This window comes from Simochromis diagramma, unplaced genomic scaffold (assembly GCF_900408965.1).
Source record: "Simochromis diagramma unplaced genomic scaffold, fSimDia1.1 OVJJ01000216.1, whole genome shotgun sequence".
Classification (NCBI taxonomy): domain Eukaryota; kingdom Metazoa; phylum Chordata; class Actinopteri; order Cichliformes; family Cichlidae; genus Simochromis; species Simochromis diagramma.
This window is the reverse complement of record NW_024386883.1, coordinates 667,726-686,369: the sequence shown is the minus strand read 5'-3', so window position 1 is coordinate 686,369 and position 18,644 is coordinate 667,726. Positions and strand designations below refer to the sequence as shown.

The 18,644-nt window shown below is 40.4% G+C and overlaps 2 protein-coding genes across 3 annotated transcripts; one reads left to right on the top strand and one right to left on the bottom strand.

The window, feature by feature from the left end:
• Window positions 1-1,157: 1,157 nt before the first annotated feature.
• Window positions 1,158-10,463, bottom strand: slc6a7 (solute carrier family 6 member 7). Its single transcript, XM_040032777.1, has 14 exons — window positions 10,176-10,463; window positions 8,485-8,710; window positions 7,798-7,929; window positions 6,918-7,128; window positions 5,257-5,395; window positions 5,014-5,148; window positions 4,731-4,834; window positions 4,509-4,633; window positions 4,302-4,414; window positions 4,068-4,205; window positions 3,874-3,973; window positions 3,503-3,621; window positions 2,272-2,445; window positions 1,158-2,172 (listed from the first exon to the last, which is right to left on the bottom strand). The coding sequence occupies exons 1-14, from the start codon at window positions 10,242-10,244 to the stop codon at window positions 2,002-2,004; spliced, it is 1,956 nt and encodes a 651-aa protein (XP_039888711.1). The 5' UTR covers window positions 10,245-10,463; the 3' UTR covers window positions 1,158-2,001.
• Window positions 10,464-12,253: 1,790 nt separating this feature from the next.
• LOC120734167 (SLAIN motif-containing protein-like) lies at window positions 12,254-18,603 on the top strand. 2 transcript variants are annotated; one of them, XR_005695976.1, is made up of 6 exons: window positions 12,254-14,043; window positions 14,299-14,656; window positions 15,783-15,872; window positions 15,960-16,202; window positions 16,593-16,724; window positions 16,844-18,603. XR_005695976.1 is itself a non-coding variant. In XM_040032780.1 (6 exons), the coding sequence occupies exons 3-6, from the start codon at window positions 15,851-15,853 to the stop codon at window positions 17,110-17,112; spliced, it is 669 nt and encodes a 222-aa protein (XP_039888714.1). In that variant the 5' UTR covers window positions 12,254-14,043; window positions 14,299-14,656; window positions 15,783-15,850; the 3' UTR covers window positions 17,113-18,603. The 2 variants fall into 2 exon arrangements, 1 of the variants encoding a protein (XP_039888714.1); XM_040032780.1 differs by having other exon boundaries at window positions 16,590-16,724.
• The last annotated feature ends 41 nt before the right edge of the window (window positions 18,604-18,644 follow it).

Here is an 18,644-nt window from a genome sequence, read left to right as displayed (position 1 = left end):
GTGCCAAGAAAATTTCCCTCACACCATTAGATCACCACTGCATGCTGAACCATTAAAACAAGACAGGATGGATCCATGCTTTCGTTCTCTGTAAACCCTAGAGATGTTTGGGTCTAAAAATCGCAGTAGATCAGCAGTTTCTGAAGTACAGAGACCAGTCTGCCTGGCAACAACAACCACACTCAGTTCTCTTAAATCATCTTTACTTCCCATTCTGATGTGTGGTTTAAAATTATCAGGTCATCTTGACCATGATTACATGCCTGAACACATCAAGTGGCTGCCATATACCGGTAACTAATAAGTAGTTGAACAGCTGTACCTAACAAAGTGGCCAATGAATGTGTGTTGTTAAGAGGCAGACTACCACATGACTGGCCTCTGTGATCACACTAATTCTTCTCATTAAGTTAAGTTGAACTGTTATGGGCTATATATACTCATCCCATAGCTTCAAATAGTTTTTAATTGGACACTATAAAAAAAAAAATACTATAAGCAAAAGGAACTGACGAAAAATGTTCTTAAATGTTTATGTAAAGGTTTATGAAGAGATTCTGCAAGAAAAGAATAAATAATAATAAAAACCCTCTTGTGATGATATTTATTTTGCAATTCTGAAATTCAGAAAGGGATTAAAAACGCATAATTTACGTACTAGGCAAATTGCACAATACATTTTTAAGCAATAGCTTGCAAAAAAGCTTGATACAAATGAAAACTAAAACCTGCAAATTTATACTTGTTTTTGTTTTCAACTTCAGAAACTTAAATAAGCAATTGCACATTTTCCAAAAAGAAAAAAAAAAAAAAAAAAGTAATTTCTTGGCAATTATTTCATGGTTCAGGCTTTAAATGCTTAATCTGAGAAGACCGGTTCTGTGAGCCCTCTTAAACAGATGAACACTAAAGGGTCTACATGTAATTTCTACCCTGTATGTTCTGATGTTACAGTCATCAACTTTACAACACAGAAGGTTGTTGCAAATGGGGGCAAATTTAAAACTCCAACAATAAGCATGTCCAGATTACATTTAACTCAAATGACTTAATTAGCTTTCCACTTAAAAAACAAACAAAAAACACAACTAAAAATAAAAGTGAGAGTAAACGACTGTCGAATTCAGCGAAATTAAGAGAAAAAAAAAACAAGCATCAACTTTAACAATGCCATTTGATTTTTTTTCCCAAAAGATAACCAACTTTGATATATGTGAAATCTATCTACAGTACTATTTTAGTATTTAGTTGTTACTCGGTTGTACTTAGATGTGCAAAGACAAGTTTTCACTAGACATGACGCAAACACTACATCTTCTGCGTAACTGCGGGAACCTGGTTATTTGAAATGCAAATGGTCAGAGTCAGGAGTCTTCTTGCATTGAAATACAGACAATACCATGAGAAATAGTTCATTTGGCAACATATTGTATAAATAATGTATTTATTTTACCAAACATTTTCGCAATCATTCATTTTAAAAGGGAATTTAAAATATTCTTGCTTCAGTGCAGCTATGTTTCAACGCCATTTAGTCTGAAAGCATGATGATTCGTGGTCACTTCTCTGGTTCCATCAGTGGCATGAAGGGTAACAGTCACAAAGTTATTTTCCTCCTTGGACAACAGCTGCTGGCAACTGTCAGTAGAAGTTCATTGCACTGTGCTACTATAATAATAATAAATAAGTTCAGCATATACATTGCAACATCATCTTCATTGACGCATTCTCATGAAATCCTGCATATATATGATAATCCAAGCTTCCTCTAAAACCTCGTAACCTTACATTCTAAGCAGTGAAAAAGAATTTCAAAAATCTATATTTATGTACATAATAGTATAAATATAGCAGGCATTCGATACTGCCCTGACACAGGACACAGTGTGAGCGAGCATAGCCTCCAGAGCTGAACCTCAGCCAGTAACAAAATAGTAAATTCCTCCATCTGTTTAGAGCAAAGTCTGCTCATCATGGTGTAATCACAAATGCTCTGTTCACTTATGCCTGGCTTCCCATGTCCCACGTCATCGCAGTAATGTCCATGTCTGTGAGCGTGACTGTGTACGGGGCATCCACTTGCTCAGGCTCTATGTGCTCCTCTGCTCTCATGGTGCTGTTCAGGGTATTTTGCCTCCAGGAATTTAGTGGTCGGATTGATTTCTGGAAACGCTGTCAAAACAAAGAGAGAGAGAAAGCCAGAGATAATCACAAACCCACTTAAGACTGCTACTGTGACAGTAGTGTACGTTAATGAGTGGTGATACTGACTTCTTTCAGTGTTCCAGTTTCTTTGGTGATGGCGACGATAGCCCAGATGAGGATCTGTAAACAGCAGGTGGCCCCCATGCACACACCTAAGGCTTTACCCCACAGTGGATACACATAGTCGCCGTAGTGGAGTGACGTTCTGTACATCTCAATGAAGATGTATGTCAGGATGAACTATGCAACGGGAAAAGCACAGAGTGAGCAGAGGATCATTTCATCTCAACACAAAAAGAAGCAGAGAGGAGGGCCGGCACAGAAAAACTGCAGATCGAATTCCAGTTTCTCCTCTTCAATTATTTACCTGCCCCAAAGATGTCAGCACAGTGGGCAGCTGATGCTTTCAAATGAGTGATGTCATTTTAGTTCCTTTGTTAGTTTCTGAGTCAAACCCTTCAGTCATTTAATAGGACACTATGAACTCTCTTTCGCGCTTTTACTAAAGGTTCACTGGTACACTTGAATGCAGATGCTAATAGATTTACCCGCTGGATGCCAAGTTCATGCTTTAGAAGCAGCAGCATAAATAACAAAGGGAGGAATTTGGTTTTAAAATGATACAAATCAACAAGCATATCATTTAGATCACAGAATGTAAAACATTTAAGATAAAGCAGCTTTATAGCTTCTGGACTTGAAGTCAGCCACCTTAAAAAAATGTAATTAAAAAGAATATCAAAACTTGTACGTTGTCTATTAGGTTGTGCACAACAAGGGTTATCTACTGTGGCTACAATTTACAGACTTTCTCTAAATGCCTCATGACGGACACATTCACCTTATGCACAGAGATTCCCACTTAAAGACCAAGAGGAGTCACAAACCACACCTCATGGACTCAAAAGCTAGTGTACTCCAAGTGTTGGTCCCTAGACTGGGTAAATGGAAAGGTGGGGTGAGGAAGGGCATGTGCCATAAAATCTGTGCCAAATCAAACATATGGATCCTGTGGTGAACGGGAGACAGAAAGTTGTGCTAGAGCTGTGAAAGCTAGCAGAAAACAACAACCTCAACACTGCATTTGATCAGACATCTCACAATAGTCCTGCTAAGTCTGAACTTTTGGGTGAAGGGATGCAAAGAAAAGCAAGAAACAGCCAGGCACACTGAGACCTGCATGCAAAGATTCTTCGATTTATTAGAGAGATATTTTCACAAGCATTTGTTAGCCGTCACCAGTGCTGTTGTTATCTACTAACAACCAATATCGATATCAGTTCAAGTGTAAACTCACCAGTAGAAGAAACGGAGTGCAGAAAACCCAGCATGCTTTGAAGTAAATCAGCACTTTGCCACACCAGGGAGGGCAGTGGCGAATCATATCCAAAATGTCTTGACAAAACTGGTTGACGCCTAATAAAAAACAAATTAGAAAAAACAAACAAACATTCAAATACAAGGAAGATCATTAAAAAAAAAAAAAACTCATCATTCAACCAAGAAAACAGAATGTAAAAAAAATATGATCAATGTTCTATTCAAAAAATAAAATGCGGGAAAACAAACAAACTTGCCATACAGCAAGTCAGTCACTGAAATGATCAAAAAAGGAGTGACATGGTTAAAGGAGTTTATTGTGAATATGAGGGCTGTGAGATGAGATACCATAGAAAAAGGAGATGCCAATGCACATGAAGAGGGTGATGATGATGAGGCCGAAACTAGTGCTGAAGGAGTCAATGAGAGTGAACCAGTAAATTCCTCCCTGTATAGACAGACAGCATGGGAAATGTGACTCTTTCTGATCATATGAAGCATGCAGACACGTCAGACTCCTCATTGAAAACAAACATACTCACATCAGTGACTAACAGGAGGCCCATCAGGTAGAAGAAAAAACACAAAGCACCCAAGAATAAGGACTTTTGCAGTGGGTTTCCACGGAGGTGAGGAAACTCATCCAGCACGGCCGTAGTGATGCCCTCCATGTTTCCAAACTGTGAAGCATTAAGAAGGTGTAAAACATTAATAGGTGGTATCCGTATGTTAGACCTATATTTATGCTGCTATCTTTGTATAGAGTGCAGCCTTACCAGGGTATCAACTCCCAGCATAAAGAGCATGAGGAAGAACATAATTGACCAGAACACCGAGCCTGGCAGCAGTGCAAGGGCTTCTGGGTAAGCAACAAAGGCTAACCCAGGGCCTGAAGGTAAACAGAAAAAATTGCATTTCAAAAAGCGTGATATAAGTAATTAATTGTTGCTGTCTGTGTTATAGAAGCCAAATAGGTAAACTACCAGTATCTGCCACTTCTCCCACAGGAACGCCCTTCCTGTATGCCATGTGACCCAGGACTGAGAATATAGCAAATCCAGCAAAGAAGCTGGTGCAACAGTTTCCTGTGGTGATAACTATAGTGTCCCTGAAAACAAACAAACACAAAAATCAAACCATGATTACCAGAGCCATGAAAAACAAGTAAACAAATGACAAAACAAAAGAACAGAGCCCAAACTCACCGGATGACATTGTTGTCAAACTTATTGTAAGAGGCCATAGAGAGCAGCCCCCCGACACCAATACCTAATGAGTAGAAGATCTGTGAGGCTGCGTCATTCCAAACCTGCAACACAACACACACACACACACACACACACACACACACACACACACACACACACACACACACACACACACACACACACACACACACACACACACACACACACAAATATCTGCAGTTATTTTAAAGCAGCATCAATACACTGTGTTCACCAACTACCATTGTCCCATCAAATCTACCTGTGCGTTAGCCAAGCGGCTCCAGTCTGGTGTGAGGTAGAAGGCGACGCCCTGGAGAGAGCCCTCCAGTGTGGCCCCTCTGATGATCAAAACAATGAGCACAAAGTACGGGAAGGTAGCCGTCACATAAACCACCTGAAAGCAAAGACAGCAAGGACACACATGAGGCCAGCAAGATATACGAGCAGAGGCCACGCAAGAGTTTGTATCTGCACTGACAATAAGAACATTGTGTTGCGTCACCTTGCCAGAACTGCGGATGCCCTTGAGCATGCACAGGAAGATGATGATCCACGCTGCGAGTAGACACAGGGCCAGGGGCCACCGCACAGGGCCTGGATCGTGAAGGCCCTCACTGTTTACTACACCCAGGACTTGCTTACTACAAGATGAAATAGCACAAATATGACCACACATATTACGCATCTGTTTTCTCCCACTTATCCAATTCAGAGTTGTGTGGGGGGTGGAGCCTATCCCAGCTATCAGAAAGAGGCAGGATACACAGGGCTGTCACAGGGCTAACAGAGAGAGACAGGCGTTTGCACTTATGGGTAATTTAGAATCACTAATTAGCCTAACTGTAGGAGGAAGTTGAGGAGAACATGCCGACTCTACACAGAAAAGCTCCATGCTGGATTTAAACATTTTTGCTGTGAGGCAACTATGCAAACAAGCACCTATTAGACATTAACTATATAAACAAGGCACAGCTGTTGGTCTGGATTTCTATGATGACATCGTCCTGGACGCTAAAACATTCCATATGTCCTACAAGGGAGTAAGAGAAGTGAAATTCAGTTTCTGTGGCACTCTTTGTCTACTACAATGCCTGTAATATTCAGATTTCTTTTATTTTTTGAATTCACTTAAATAAAATTGAACCAAATTGAATTTGACTAAAGGCATAGTACGATGGCTAGGGCCTTTCTGTGTGGAGTTTGAATGGTCTCTCCATGTTGGCGTGGGCTCTCTCAAGGTACTCCAGCTTTCTGCCATAGTCTATAGACATGCAGTTAGTGGGGGTAGGTTAATTGGGGATTAAATTGCCCACAGGAGAGTATGAATGGTTGTCTGTCCGTCTGTGTTGGCCCTGTGACAGACTAGCAACCTGTCCAGGCTGCACCTCATCTCCTCACTCTTTGACAGCTCAGAAAAGCTCTGGCCCCCTGCATGCAGTAAAGTGTAATAAAATACTGACTGCATTACCACCCATAAGGCTATACACCTTAAAATGAAAGAAAGCTCTTGTGATATTATGCATTTTGACTAAAAGGATAAATCATGAACACAGTGCTTTTTGTAATGATGATGTGCAAAGCCTCTGGGATTCATTCACCGTGTCCCACGGACTGCTGTGGTTATCTGTACAGACAACTGCTCTGTACTGAAACTCTTATGTATTCTGTAATAACACTGTGTTGCTGTGAAGTACTAAAAAACAGTTGACAGGGATCAAGTGTCGAGTCATTTTGAGCAAGTACTTCAGCAAGGTTTATAATTACCTAAATAATTGTATGAGAAATTTAAAATGAGTAGACTTGAATGAGAACAATTCTTGTCACTTTGTTTTGATGCAATTTGATTAGTTAAAGCTCCTGCTGCCATTTCAGATTTGTTCAAAGCCTCTCGTATGTTTTTTTCTCACCCAATTGTTAAGACACAGTTGGCTAAAACCATCAAATGTGTCACTTGGGTGTGGCTTAGAGACATACCAGTGCCTTTGCATTGCTGTCATTTTGATGCAGCCATAGTATATAAGTTTAAAAAAAATACTTTGCAAATTAAACCCTTGCTATGCATTACTTTTTTCTTTTAGTAAAACATTTCATATAATGTACAACCTTAAAAACAACACTGATTTATTCATTTATGTAAAATGACCATCCAAATAAAGCACTTACTTCCAGAAGATTTCTGTCGGGGTGAGGACTTTACCAGTGGAGTTATTGGCAGTGATGTTACCACTACAGATAGTTGCATTGGCGAGGGCCTCACAGGACCAGGGCAGAGGGCTCTGGAATGAGCTGCCCAGGTAGTAAAATGTCCACGCTATAATAACGTTATAGTAGAGACACACCAGTGTGGACACACACAGCATCCCAATCCCAATCCCTGTGTAAAAACACAGAGAGGGACATGAGTACCTCAGACAAAAGCAAATGTTCTACTGTATAAGGCAAACTGTATGTAATACATTAGTTTCAGAAAATGGTGCTTAAACTGGCAAAAAGAAATAATAGTGACATTTAACAATCACTGCAGAGTTTATCACCCTTGATCGCACTATTGCTGACAGCCAGTGTTATTCTTGCTAACATAAAAATGTTCACTTCCTTTTTCCTTTTATGAGGAACTCCGTCTCACCTTTCTCTTAAATAAGCCTGCTGGCATGACCACTCCCTAGCACAGGTAAGACATTTCTTACAGGGTTAAAATTAGTTTCTGAGAAGCCAGGCATTTTAAGGTAAGCCATAAGAAGTGAGGCAGCAATTTGTTTTGAGTCACTCAGCAGCTATTTGCATGAACTATAATGTCTGGTCTGACTGGTGACGCTGGCATTTTGACGTCAATCGGAGATTCTGCCCACACAAATCCTTCAAATTCAAACAGAAATGCTGCATAACTGTGGTCAAATATTTTGTTCTAACTAACTGGAATAAAGTACCCCCAGTATGAAATCACCATGCAGACACCATGCTAAAGTTTCCGAAGTCTTTCCACCGATTTGCTTCTGCTTTCTGTAATTACTTACAAAAAATTCCTGCAATAGGAGGTCATTACCTTTGAGCAGAGGGCAGCATTTCCACACAGTGATCGGGCCGGCTGCTCCATACTGGCCTAAACTCAGCTCCATGAGGAAGAGCGGAACACCCGTAACAATAAGCATGATGAAATAGGGGATGAGAAAGACACCTGTGAAGATTAGAAACAGGCCTCTTTAATGAAGGGAGGGAGATGACTCAATAAAAACGACTTGGTTTGTGGATGCAGGCAGCCTGTAGTAGCAGGCTAACTTATAAAAATGCAATATAGACATAATCTATCGGACTTTACTGTCAGACAAGCTGCAACATGTACGCTTTTCAAAAAGAGATGTGTATTACTTAAGGCTGGGATCAAAAAGTAAACCCCATTTCTGGCGTGTAATCGAGGAAAAACATTGTCTCTACTTAGAGGATTAGTGAATGCTTTGTGATGTAGTTCCCACTCTCCTCGGTCTTTCCAGAGGCTGTCATGGTGTGCTCTGGAAAGAGTGTGCCAAATAAATCAGCATGATGAGAAGCACACACACCCAAGGGCAGGGCAAAGAGTGCCTCATGCACAAATGAGTGTTACAAACAATGATTAACACACACACACACACACACACACACACACACACACACACACACACACACACACACACACACACACACACACACACACGTGCACGCACGCACGACAAGCATTTGACTATGGACCACTCACCTCCCCCATTGCGGTAACAAAGGTAGGGGAACCTCCACACGTTTCCCAGTCCCACGCAGTATCCAATGCAGGAGAGCAGGAACTCATACTTTCCACCCCACTGCTCCCTCTGGACAATCGGTGTTGGAGTAGGTAGTTGGCATTCAGACTGTGGATGTGGTGTAGGTGTACTTGGCGGGTTGAAACCATTTTGTGTGACTGTATTTCCATTCATATGTACTTTATTCTAAAAACAACAACAACAACAACAACAACAACAACAACAACAAATTACATTGTTAGGATGTTGAAATGAGACGGGAAATACATGGTAACTCTGATGTAAATACATATGAGGAACTGACTGTGACTGACTGTTCTGTTTGCTTTTGCCTGACAAGGTTTGTTTGCAGTTTGTGGATTACACAGTCGAGTACAAAAACCAAGAACAGGCACACACACTTAGCGTGTGGTTTAACTTTTCTATCTCCTTAAAACCGTCCACTGATCTATTGCTTCCTGTTCCTCTTCCTTCCTGCGCACCATCTACCTCTAAACAAAGGAGGAACTGGTTTTGATGTCCGCACACACAGGGAGGAAGTCTGATGAAGATAACAACAGGGCTTCTGCTTTAAGCATTGTTACTGCATTGTTATATAGTTCACGTCCCCCCCCCCATTTTTAAACACATTGAACGCCAATGTATTATTGTATAAAAACAAACAAACAAACTGCATGAACATGAGGATGACTTGCTTCTGTAAAAGAAGTTGCTCAGTTGAGTTCTCACGCTCTTATCTGGATATTACCATTGTCATTTATCATCATTATGTGCACGTTTCTATAGCTACTGAGAATGTACAAGGCCTGTTTAAAGTTTAGCTAGTATTATAAATTTTTTTGTTATTTTTACATAAGGGGAGTAGGTCTTGATAAGTGTTAAACTTCCATCTACTCCTTTTTGTACTTAAAAACATTTATTGACACCATCAAGCAGTTTTTTGTATTTTTTTTTTTATTTTGTATTTGTATTTTTTCGTTTGAATTAAACAACATTACAACTTTTGAGCCCATAATGTAGCATGTCTGAGATATTTTGTATGACTGGCTTTTACACACTTCATCAAACAGATATGATGTGGACAATCTGATGCACATGGTAAAATCTGTTGGTCAAAAAACAAAACAAAACTTCTTTAAGGTTACAGTTACTCTTGTTTCTTGTGGTGATTACTATTCTTCGACGATTAAAATCCAGATATATTTTATAAGTTGTCCCATTGAGATTTAAAGAGCACCCTCACAGTCACTTAATATACCACAGCCACACCTCAGAGGGAAACGAATCGTTTTATTTCCCGTTTCTACACATTTGCTCCACTATTGAACCAGTCTTTCTAGCTGAGTACTCATTGTGCATGTGTGATGTACACAGCGGGGAAAAGTTAAGGTAAACACAACTGCTGAACAACTGAACCGAGGCAAGGGCTTTATCTGCTGCAGACGAAGAGGAAAAGCCTGAGAGCAATGCAGGCGGACAGGTTGGACCGCCTCATCTGACAACTGAAAGCGCCCGTTGGTGACATTGAACTGCTCGTAAAGTCGTAATGGGCTTCTGGAGTTACATCAGGACGCTGGCATGTGTCTTACACCTGCACAGAGTCCTGTATGATGCGGTGAAAGCCAGAATAACAAAGTTGCATTGCTCCTACCTGCTCTGCGGTTGCGCCGCTGTCTCCAGCCGGGTTCCCGGAGGCTGCTTTGCCGGTTGTGTCCTGCATTTTCCCCCACTCTCCCTCCCGACAGAGGTGGCCCTTCGCTGTCCGGTTTGTCACTCGTCACTCCGCATTTCACAGGGGAAAGCGTTTTTTAGGACTCCATGATGTGGTGGCTGAAGTTGAAAAAGAAGCGCTGTAGCTCAGACACAACAACTGAGTGACGAGCAGGAAACAAACCGGTGGGCGGTGAGGTGACGAGGAGACAGGAGGCAGGGCGCAGGTGCAGCTTTATCCAGGAGGAAGACACCTCCTACTCCTTCTCCTGTACCTTTGGGCGGGAACTGAAGGAGTATCGATAGCTATGCTAGTGTTTCGGTGCTTTGTTTTACATGTCCTTTACATTAATTTGAGTTTTCTGCAGTGTACGCCCTGAGCGTGTCTGACAGATACCGTCAAAGGTTGTCCTCACCTCTGTGTGCACCTGCAGCCCACCAACAGAGACCAAGTTAAAGATGTATACTTAAAAAAAAACCCTACTTTGAAATCAATGAATCAACATAAGGCTCGCTTACATAGTATTAGCTGCACACAAACATGATTCTGGTCCTTAAATACATCAGTTAAAACATTTATTTTTCTTTAGTGTGGCACAAAAAAAAAGTTTATTTTGTCCAATTTTCATAAATGTCTCTTTCTTGCTAAGAGTAGCAGCACATGAAAGCCTCCTGCCACACACAGTTAATGAGAGATGCTAACACAAGGTTACGTTATATCTGCTAAGTTTTTATTTATCTGTATGTAAGTTTCTGCAATATACAGGGTTTTGGGTTTTTTTTACGAGCTACCAGGTTCTTTTGCTCAGTTAATCCAACAAGCAGGGCACATATTTATACCCCTAACCCTTATTTAAATTACTGATTAGAAACCATATGTGTGTTGTGTTTTTAATCTAATAGATTTTCAGAGTTGACATGTCTGTGTGATATTGAGCTGCCATCAGGAGTAGGGCTGTTTTTATTACCAGTGCAGGCTAATGAACCCAAAGAACCAGACCAACAGCAGGAGTTGGTTTCAAGAGGTTGATATGATACTTATTGTGTGGTGTGGGGGTCTATGTGACTATGGTTTAGTCTTGCTCAACTGGTCTGATTTAACATGTAATTAATGCTAAACTCCATAAGTAATCTTCACCTATGTGCCACACATGGGTTGTGATATTGTCGAGAATAAATAACTGTACCCAAATGGGTAATTTAGGAGAATAGACTGGACTGGGACACTTATCAACAAAAATGCTTTGTAAAATTGATTGAATTTTAGAAACTATAAGGACAATAGATTTAACCTGATAATTACTGTGCTTCTCAGTTCACCCTCAAAAACACAGCTGTACGTCGCTTTTGGGGCTATTCAATAGGGTGGTTCACTGAAATTAGTGAAAAAAAGACAATGTTACTACATGTATGGTGTGTGTATATACCCTATGTCCTCCTTAAAAGATGTGCCAAACTGAATGAAACTTTGCAGACACAACAACTTATAATGTTAATTTCGTCATGTTATGTTCTTCATTTGCATTTGTTTCACACCTCACCTTCAAAGTACATCATCAACGTGTAACTTAAAAGTCACCAAAATACTGACTTAATTCTGAGTGAAGAATATAAGAAAGCAACTCAGGCCTGGTAGTATGTTTAAAATTCTTTGGTTCTTTTCCACTCACACCCATTTTACTTTGTTGTACAGATATACACCTAAATTATTTAGCTACCTAAATAAAAGTTAAAAAAAATAAAAATAAAGTTGTATTAATACAAAATCCACTGTATTTAATTAAAATTATCATCAATAATGGATTGCATTTATATAGCGCTTTTCTAGACACTCAAAGCCCTTTACAATTCCACTATTGATTCACTCTCACATTTACACACTGGTGAAGGCAAACCACTGTTGTAGCCTGCCCTGGGGCAGACTGACAGAAGCAAGGCTACCATATCGCACCATCGGCCCCTCTGGCCAACACCAGTAGGCGGTAGGGTGAAGTGTCCTGCCCAAGGACACAACAACCAGGACAGATAGAGCTGGGGATCGAACCGGCAACCGGTTACAAGATGAGCTTCCCAACCCCCTGAACCACGGTCGCTCATCAAGGTAAATAATGACATCTGGACTATTTCTCTAGATACAAGTGATAAACTGCAATTTAAAGTAGGGTGAAGGCCAACTTAATCCAGTTAGCCTTGACCCTGCTTAATCCCACATCTTGCCTTTGGTTGAATCTTGGGTGGATTTTGGTTGGATCTTGCCCTTAACCCAACCATAGCACAAAAAAATCAGTGTTAAATGTAGCAGATTTGCCGAAGTGAACCTGCCAGTTCTTGCCAGCTATCAGCGACGTCATAGTTTGGCAGGAGGAAACTTCTTTACTGGCTTGCTCCCCAAAGTTGAGTGTAAAACTGTAAAAGTTGAATCAACAAGTTGTAATCACAGGGGCGTAACATGCTGGAACTATTTCTCAACAAACGAGCTTATGTGCCCCACCTGTACTGTTCACATAGCCTACTTATGTCACACCTAATCACACCGAACAATGATAAGAGAATTTGAACCTTTCTGTATGTGATTGACTGAAGATAAATTTGGAATGGATTCAATATGATTTTCCACTTTAATCAGGTTTATAATTCTTTTGTTTTCTTGTCTTTTTTTATTTAAATACTAGGATCATTAGTTAAATTTATTATAGGGCAGATGTTGTGGAGCTACTAAATTTGCATTATTGCTTCTTTTTAAAAAAAAGTTAGATGTTGGTTTATGTTCCTAAAAGGCTTAGCCTTCTGCAAACATACTGCATAAAAATGCACAAGTGTAAGTGAGAGTTATTGATCTTCACATGGTTGTAAGGGAAACCCCAAACCTTCTTATTAATCTGTCTGCACAAAAGAGAGCATCTGACCACCCTTTTCAACACAACTTTCTCTACCGTGACTCAGGTACATTTGATCAGCTGTTAACTGCAAACATTCAGCAGTAGCAACAGCACAGTATATACAGCTGTAATGACCACACAGAGAGGACATCTTTCCTGTGAAGTAGTGTTGCGCTCATCTGAGAAATCACAGAAATAGTTACAGCATCTTTTTGCCCGCACATGTAAGTCTTGATGGTGTGATCCTGAATGCCACCTCGTGGATTCTAATCCACATAAGCTCGTGATGCTTTCCTAAATCCATCCAATCTGTTGCGTGTCTATACTTAACAGCTCCACTCAGTAAATCTGGGTCAGCAGAAGGTAAAGTCAAGCTACAGTTGCTGTATGTGTAGAACAATTTTTAAAAAGAGTTGTGTTTAAACCAACCTTTAGCCTGGTGTTGTGAGAGCCCGGTTTGGAAGCTACCCTCATTAAGGAGGAGTAAGAGTGGACGAGAGCTCAAAGACGCAGATTTGAAGATTTCACACAGAAAATGGAACTCCAGGACCATACGATGAGCGATTGGAGCCAATACTATTTACCACCTACAAGTGTGAACCACCACTTTCTCTTTAGTGATTTGAAAAGCAGCTGTATGTGGCCGCAGGGTAAATCAGATGCATACTGCAACATCTGGGCCGATATTGAACCGGCAAGAGTGAAAAGCTGTAGCAGTGGGTCTTTTGCTATGGATGCTAGAATAAGACTGGACAGTTTGAAATCTGGGTGCAATCCACCCTTGCCTTACTGTGCTACCAGCAGGATGTTGCACAATTATAGCTGTGAAAAACACTCTTGGGACAGTGAAGAGTTGCAGGAAGAAGAGACTGCTTTGGACCTGGTGGAAATCCTTGACATAGCGGATGAAGAGCAGGATGAGGAGAGCTGGTAAATGCCATCAGATGTACAGTGATATTCTCTGACAGTGCAGCTTGTGATGTAGAAGTATTTCATTTTATTTAGCTTGTTTCTAGTCTGAGTTATGACAGAGACATGAACCTGAATTTGTGCACTTCTAAAGAGACGTTAAAGACTTTGAGGTGGCTGCTTTTCAGGACAGTTCAATCTGAGCACTCTTCAGTATTAAAAGCTCTTCTGAACAGATCTCTTCTTTACATAGTCGTAACGTCTTATTCCTCACAGGCTATACGAGTCTCCAAGGAAGCATTTGTCTGTAGAGAAAAAGGAATCTGCTTTTAAATGGTGTCGACATGTTCTTGATAATCCCAGCCCTGAGATGGAAGCTGCATGCCGTGCACTGATAAAAATGCTGGATCAAGGCAAGCAAGCGCTACAGACTCACTCACCCACTCATTATCTTACAAATATCCTTGATATAAAAGAGGATTCCTTTAATGGCATTCACTTTTTGTATTGTCAGGATCAAGACGTGAGCTCCACAAACGTCCTGCAGTTTCCTATCATGCTGCCAGTGTCCCTGTGGGCTCCTCTGTGAATAAAACCTCTGCCAGTGCAGCAGCAAATACACCTGACAGTTCAGGTAATATCTTTTTTAAAAAGTTATACTCTGAACTTCAACCATGAAACCTGAGTCATTATCTTACATTCTTTTCTACACACACAGATGACCTTTACACTCCAGCACAGCTACACATGATGTAGTTTTTTTTATAAGCTTTGGATAAAGTTAGCTTTAATTTATGTCAGTTGTTTTAGTTCGTTAACTAACTGTCTGTTTCATGTGCAGCCTTGTGTTGTGTCAGTGTCAGGTCATGCACAAAAAAGCGCAAACACAACCTAGTAACCCATCAGCTAGTCTGCCGACTTACCTTCTTGGGACAACTGTGGATTTTTTTCTTCTGTCCTGGTCATCAGTGAAGATAGATTTTTTTTAAAATAAAGCTAATAAACAAAATGCTTGTCATCAGATGATAAATGTGCAGTTAGTTGCAGATTGTTCAAAAGATTGCATTTTGTTGAAATGTGATCCCTCTTTTGGTCTCCACGGGGACTGTTGACTTGCCTGTAGCCTTACCTACTCAACTGTGATTGGTCAGTAGCACTCGGACTATGAATGAACTATAAACAGAAAGTGGGAAGCTTCCAGTTGACAAAATATTGTCCCCTTCCCTGCTGCAGATTCTGGATATTCACATGCAGATGTGTGTTTATGTCAGCTCAGAGTTAACTGACTTAAAGCGATGAATATGCTGGTGGAAAAAAAAATGATGAAGCTTAAAAATCTGTCAGAGGATTAAGACACAAAGACATAAAGCAAATAGACAGCATGCATATATAATTTGTGGTTTGTTTGTATTGCATATTGGGTCTATGCTTTGGTATTGCTCTGTAAGACTTTATGGTCATTTTCTATCTATTCCTCATCTCATTTTGGTTGTTTGGGTATCTTTTGGGGGTGTGGTTGTTATAATTGAGATAAGACAAGGCACAACTTCCTCAAGTGTGACTCGGGTATATTTGACAAGCTGCAAAAATTCAGCAGTATATGCAATATATGACGTACAGTAATTACAGCCACATTGTTACTTCCTGATTTCCTGAGGATTTTGTGCACACAGAAAAGTAGACACACAAAAAAAGGTATTCCTCCTAAATACTGAGAGACTGAAGTGCATGTCTTCAATGTATGAATTTATTAATCACAGGTCACAGTGAGCCAAGCATCTCCCTCGATGTCGTAACAAAGAGCTACAGGCTACAAGATGTCCGCATCATGGCTCAACTGCAGGAAGCCAGTGAGTATAGAAAATAAATATTTGTAGTGATATAGCATGCTACTTAAAGGTTTGATTGAGAGTCAATAACATGTACATATTTTTCAGGTTTGAGGCAGGACTTTGTCTCCATGCCTTCCACTGCTTCACAGAGGAGAAACCCTGAGGCTCCATTGATGCTTCCACCCTCGTTTAACACCACTGGTGAAAACACTGCTTACTCAACTCCAGGAAATAAATCCGAACCTTCTTCCATATCAGCAGTTAAGGAGTGCTGCCACAGTCCCAGACCATCCAGACTTCATCAACAAGTCACCCAATTCAAGCTGCTTAAACGCGCCCAGAACCAAGGTACACAAAGTCAGGCATGTTTATACTGATTGATTTTCTTGTGCTATGAAAGGATTACAGTGAGATTTACTCACTGTAGACGACTGATAGGATCTTCTTTCTTTTTATTTCTTTGTGACATGGTCTCAACAGTTTTTGAAGCTGAGAGCTTTCTGTTCATCAGACAGCTTTTCATAGGTTGACAGTGAGGTACAAACAAGATATAAAATAAATAACAAGAAGGAGTAAAACACAAGGCAGAACTCCTATTTTTGATTTTCTCTTATGGTACATGTCGTGCATTTTCCACATTTCATTTGAGAAACTTTTTTTGTAAAATAGCTCCAAAACATCAGCAGATGCTAGAGGTTATACTACCTCAGTGTGAGCTCAGTGTGTTTTTTGCAGCAGCAGCAGCATCACCAGGCAGGACGAGGTCGCCCCTGCGTACCAGCCTCCGCTCCCTCCAGGCTGTTAGGAACAGCCGAAGTTTAGACATCGACGACTGCCAACCTGCTGACCAAACCGCTTACCTTCCATCAGGTTTAGATCAGTTATTTGTTTTTGTTTCTTAACCAGAAAATATGTGCAAAATATGAAACTCTGCATCTTAATGACTACATGTGAGCCATTTTCTTATTTTTTAATTCATTCTTTCCCAGATCTTTCATCTGCCAAGGGGGAGGGCTTAAGTTGCTGGTTGCCATCATTTTCCCCAGCTTCACTGAACTCTGGCAGCTTGTTGCAGTCGATGAAAAGCTCATCAGTCCGGACAGCGGCCGTGAAGAAGATGAACAGGTCTCACTCGCTCAGCCCCTGCCGGATTCCTCAGTCTGCTAAAGGATGCTTGTCTGTCCACAGGCGTGTTTTTACCTCACCTGAGAGGCTAACCACTGTAGCTTGGGGCAGAAATTTGCCTGTTCAGAGATAAAAGATTTACCCTGTGGGTTTACCTGGGATAAAATAATAATTATGTGATGCAATGTAATTATTTACTTCTGTGGCTGATAAGCCTCTGCAATCTCATGAATACATTTAGATTGTGAAAGAATTTGGGCCTATATTAGAATCCTTTGTGGTATGCTGCTCCGGGCAAACATATGCTTTTTCAGTTACATGTGCAAAGATCTAGCTCATCTTTCTCAGTAAGAGATTCTTGGTAAATGGCAGGCAGACACAACCACAGTTCTCTAAATCATGTGGTTTTTAAGTTTTGTGTTAAAGTCACAGGAATGTAGAAAAGTAAGGAGCACTGATATCCTATAAATTCACCCATATGAGACATCTTAGAAATACTGACAGTAGAGCCAGTAGGTTGTATTATCAGTGGCTTTGCAAGCATGCTACAGCTCATGTACACAAACTACGTTCCATGCATAGATTACAAGTATGAATATAGACATCAGTGTGGTCGATGAGCTGAATGAGCAGCTCTCTGCAGAGCTGTTGCAACAGGAAGTGTGCTGTCTGTCATCGTCAAGTACGAAACACTAAACGGGTATCCTTTACGTAGTAGTTGGAGTTGTTAAACAATCTGACATCACAAACAAAGCGTTTCCAGGAAACAGAGATGTGGGTTGGTGCAGCTTCTTCTTAGAAGCTTTTCATTGTTGCTCACTACTTCAGAGGCCACCTTTGTTTGCTAATGTTTTTGTATCGCTGAGCATGATTTATTTTAACCCAATTGACATATTTCTCCTAGATTTTTCAGAGTAACCCGAATCCTTACCCAAACACCAGCTTGTGCACTTGCCATGGAGTTATCTTTGAGTTATTTGTAGGGGATGGTGTATTTCTCCATTTTATGTTCCTTTATGTCAGCTCAGGCCCAGTGGACTTTACATTGACCTTTCTTTTTATTAATGATGTCTCATTTTCAATTAAAATAGGAGACAAAAGCCACTGTGCAGATGCTTATCATGGTAATAGTAAATAAATGAGTGCGTTATAGTAGCTGAGATAATGAAACCTGACATTCAGTGTGTGCTGGAGTACCCTCTGCTGTTCACTGTGTTTATGACCTTGTTCGTGAATTCACTTAACAGCAGCTCCAGTGTGTCACTAAACGTCAGGCACTATAAGAACACCACATAGTTCAGAAAAATGAAATGCATACAAAGTGTAATTATTTGATCAGCTTGCGCTTGTTTTATTTATAATTGTTTTTTGTTGGTGTGTCAAAATATCTACAACAATTTTCCAACTGTAACCACAGTCATTAAAGTCCTGTCATATTCCACCTCAATGATTACTTTCCATTGCTTTTACTTTATGTTTGATGATAAATGACTAGTGGATTGGACAAATATTAACACGAGTTAAATATTAACATATCAAAAGGGAAGTTGAACTGCATGGATCTGAATCCCTCTCAATCACTTCTTACTGGAATTATGTTCATTCAATAAGCAAAACTGAGAAAGAGGAGCTGCAGCTTATTTAGTATTAGAAAAAAACAAAGAA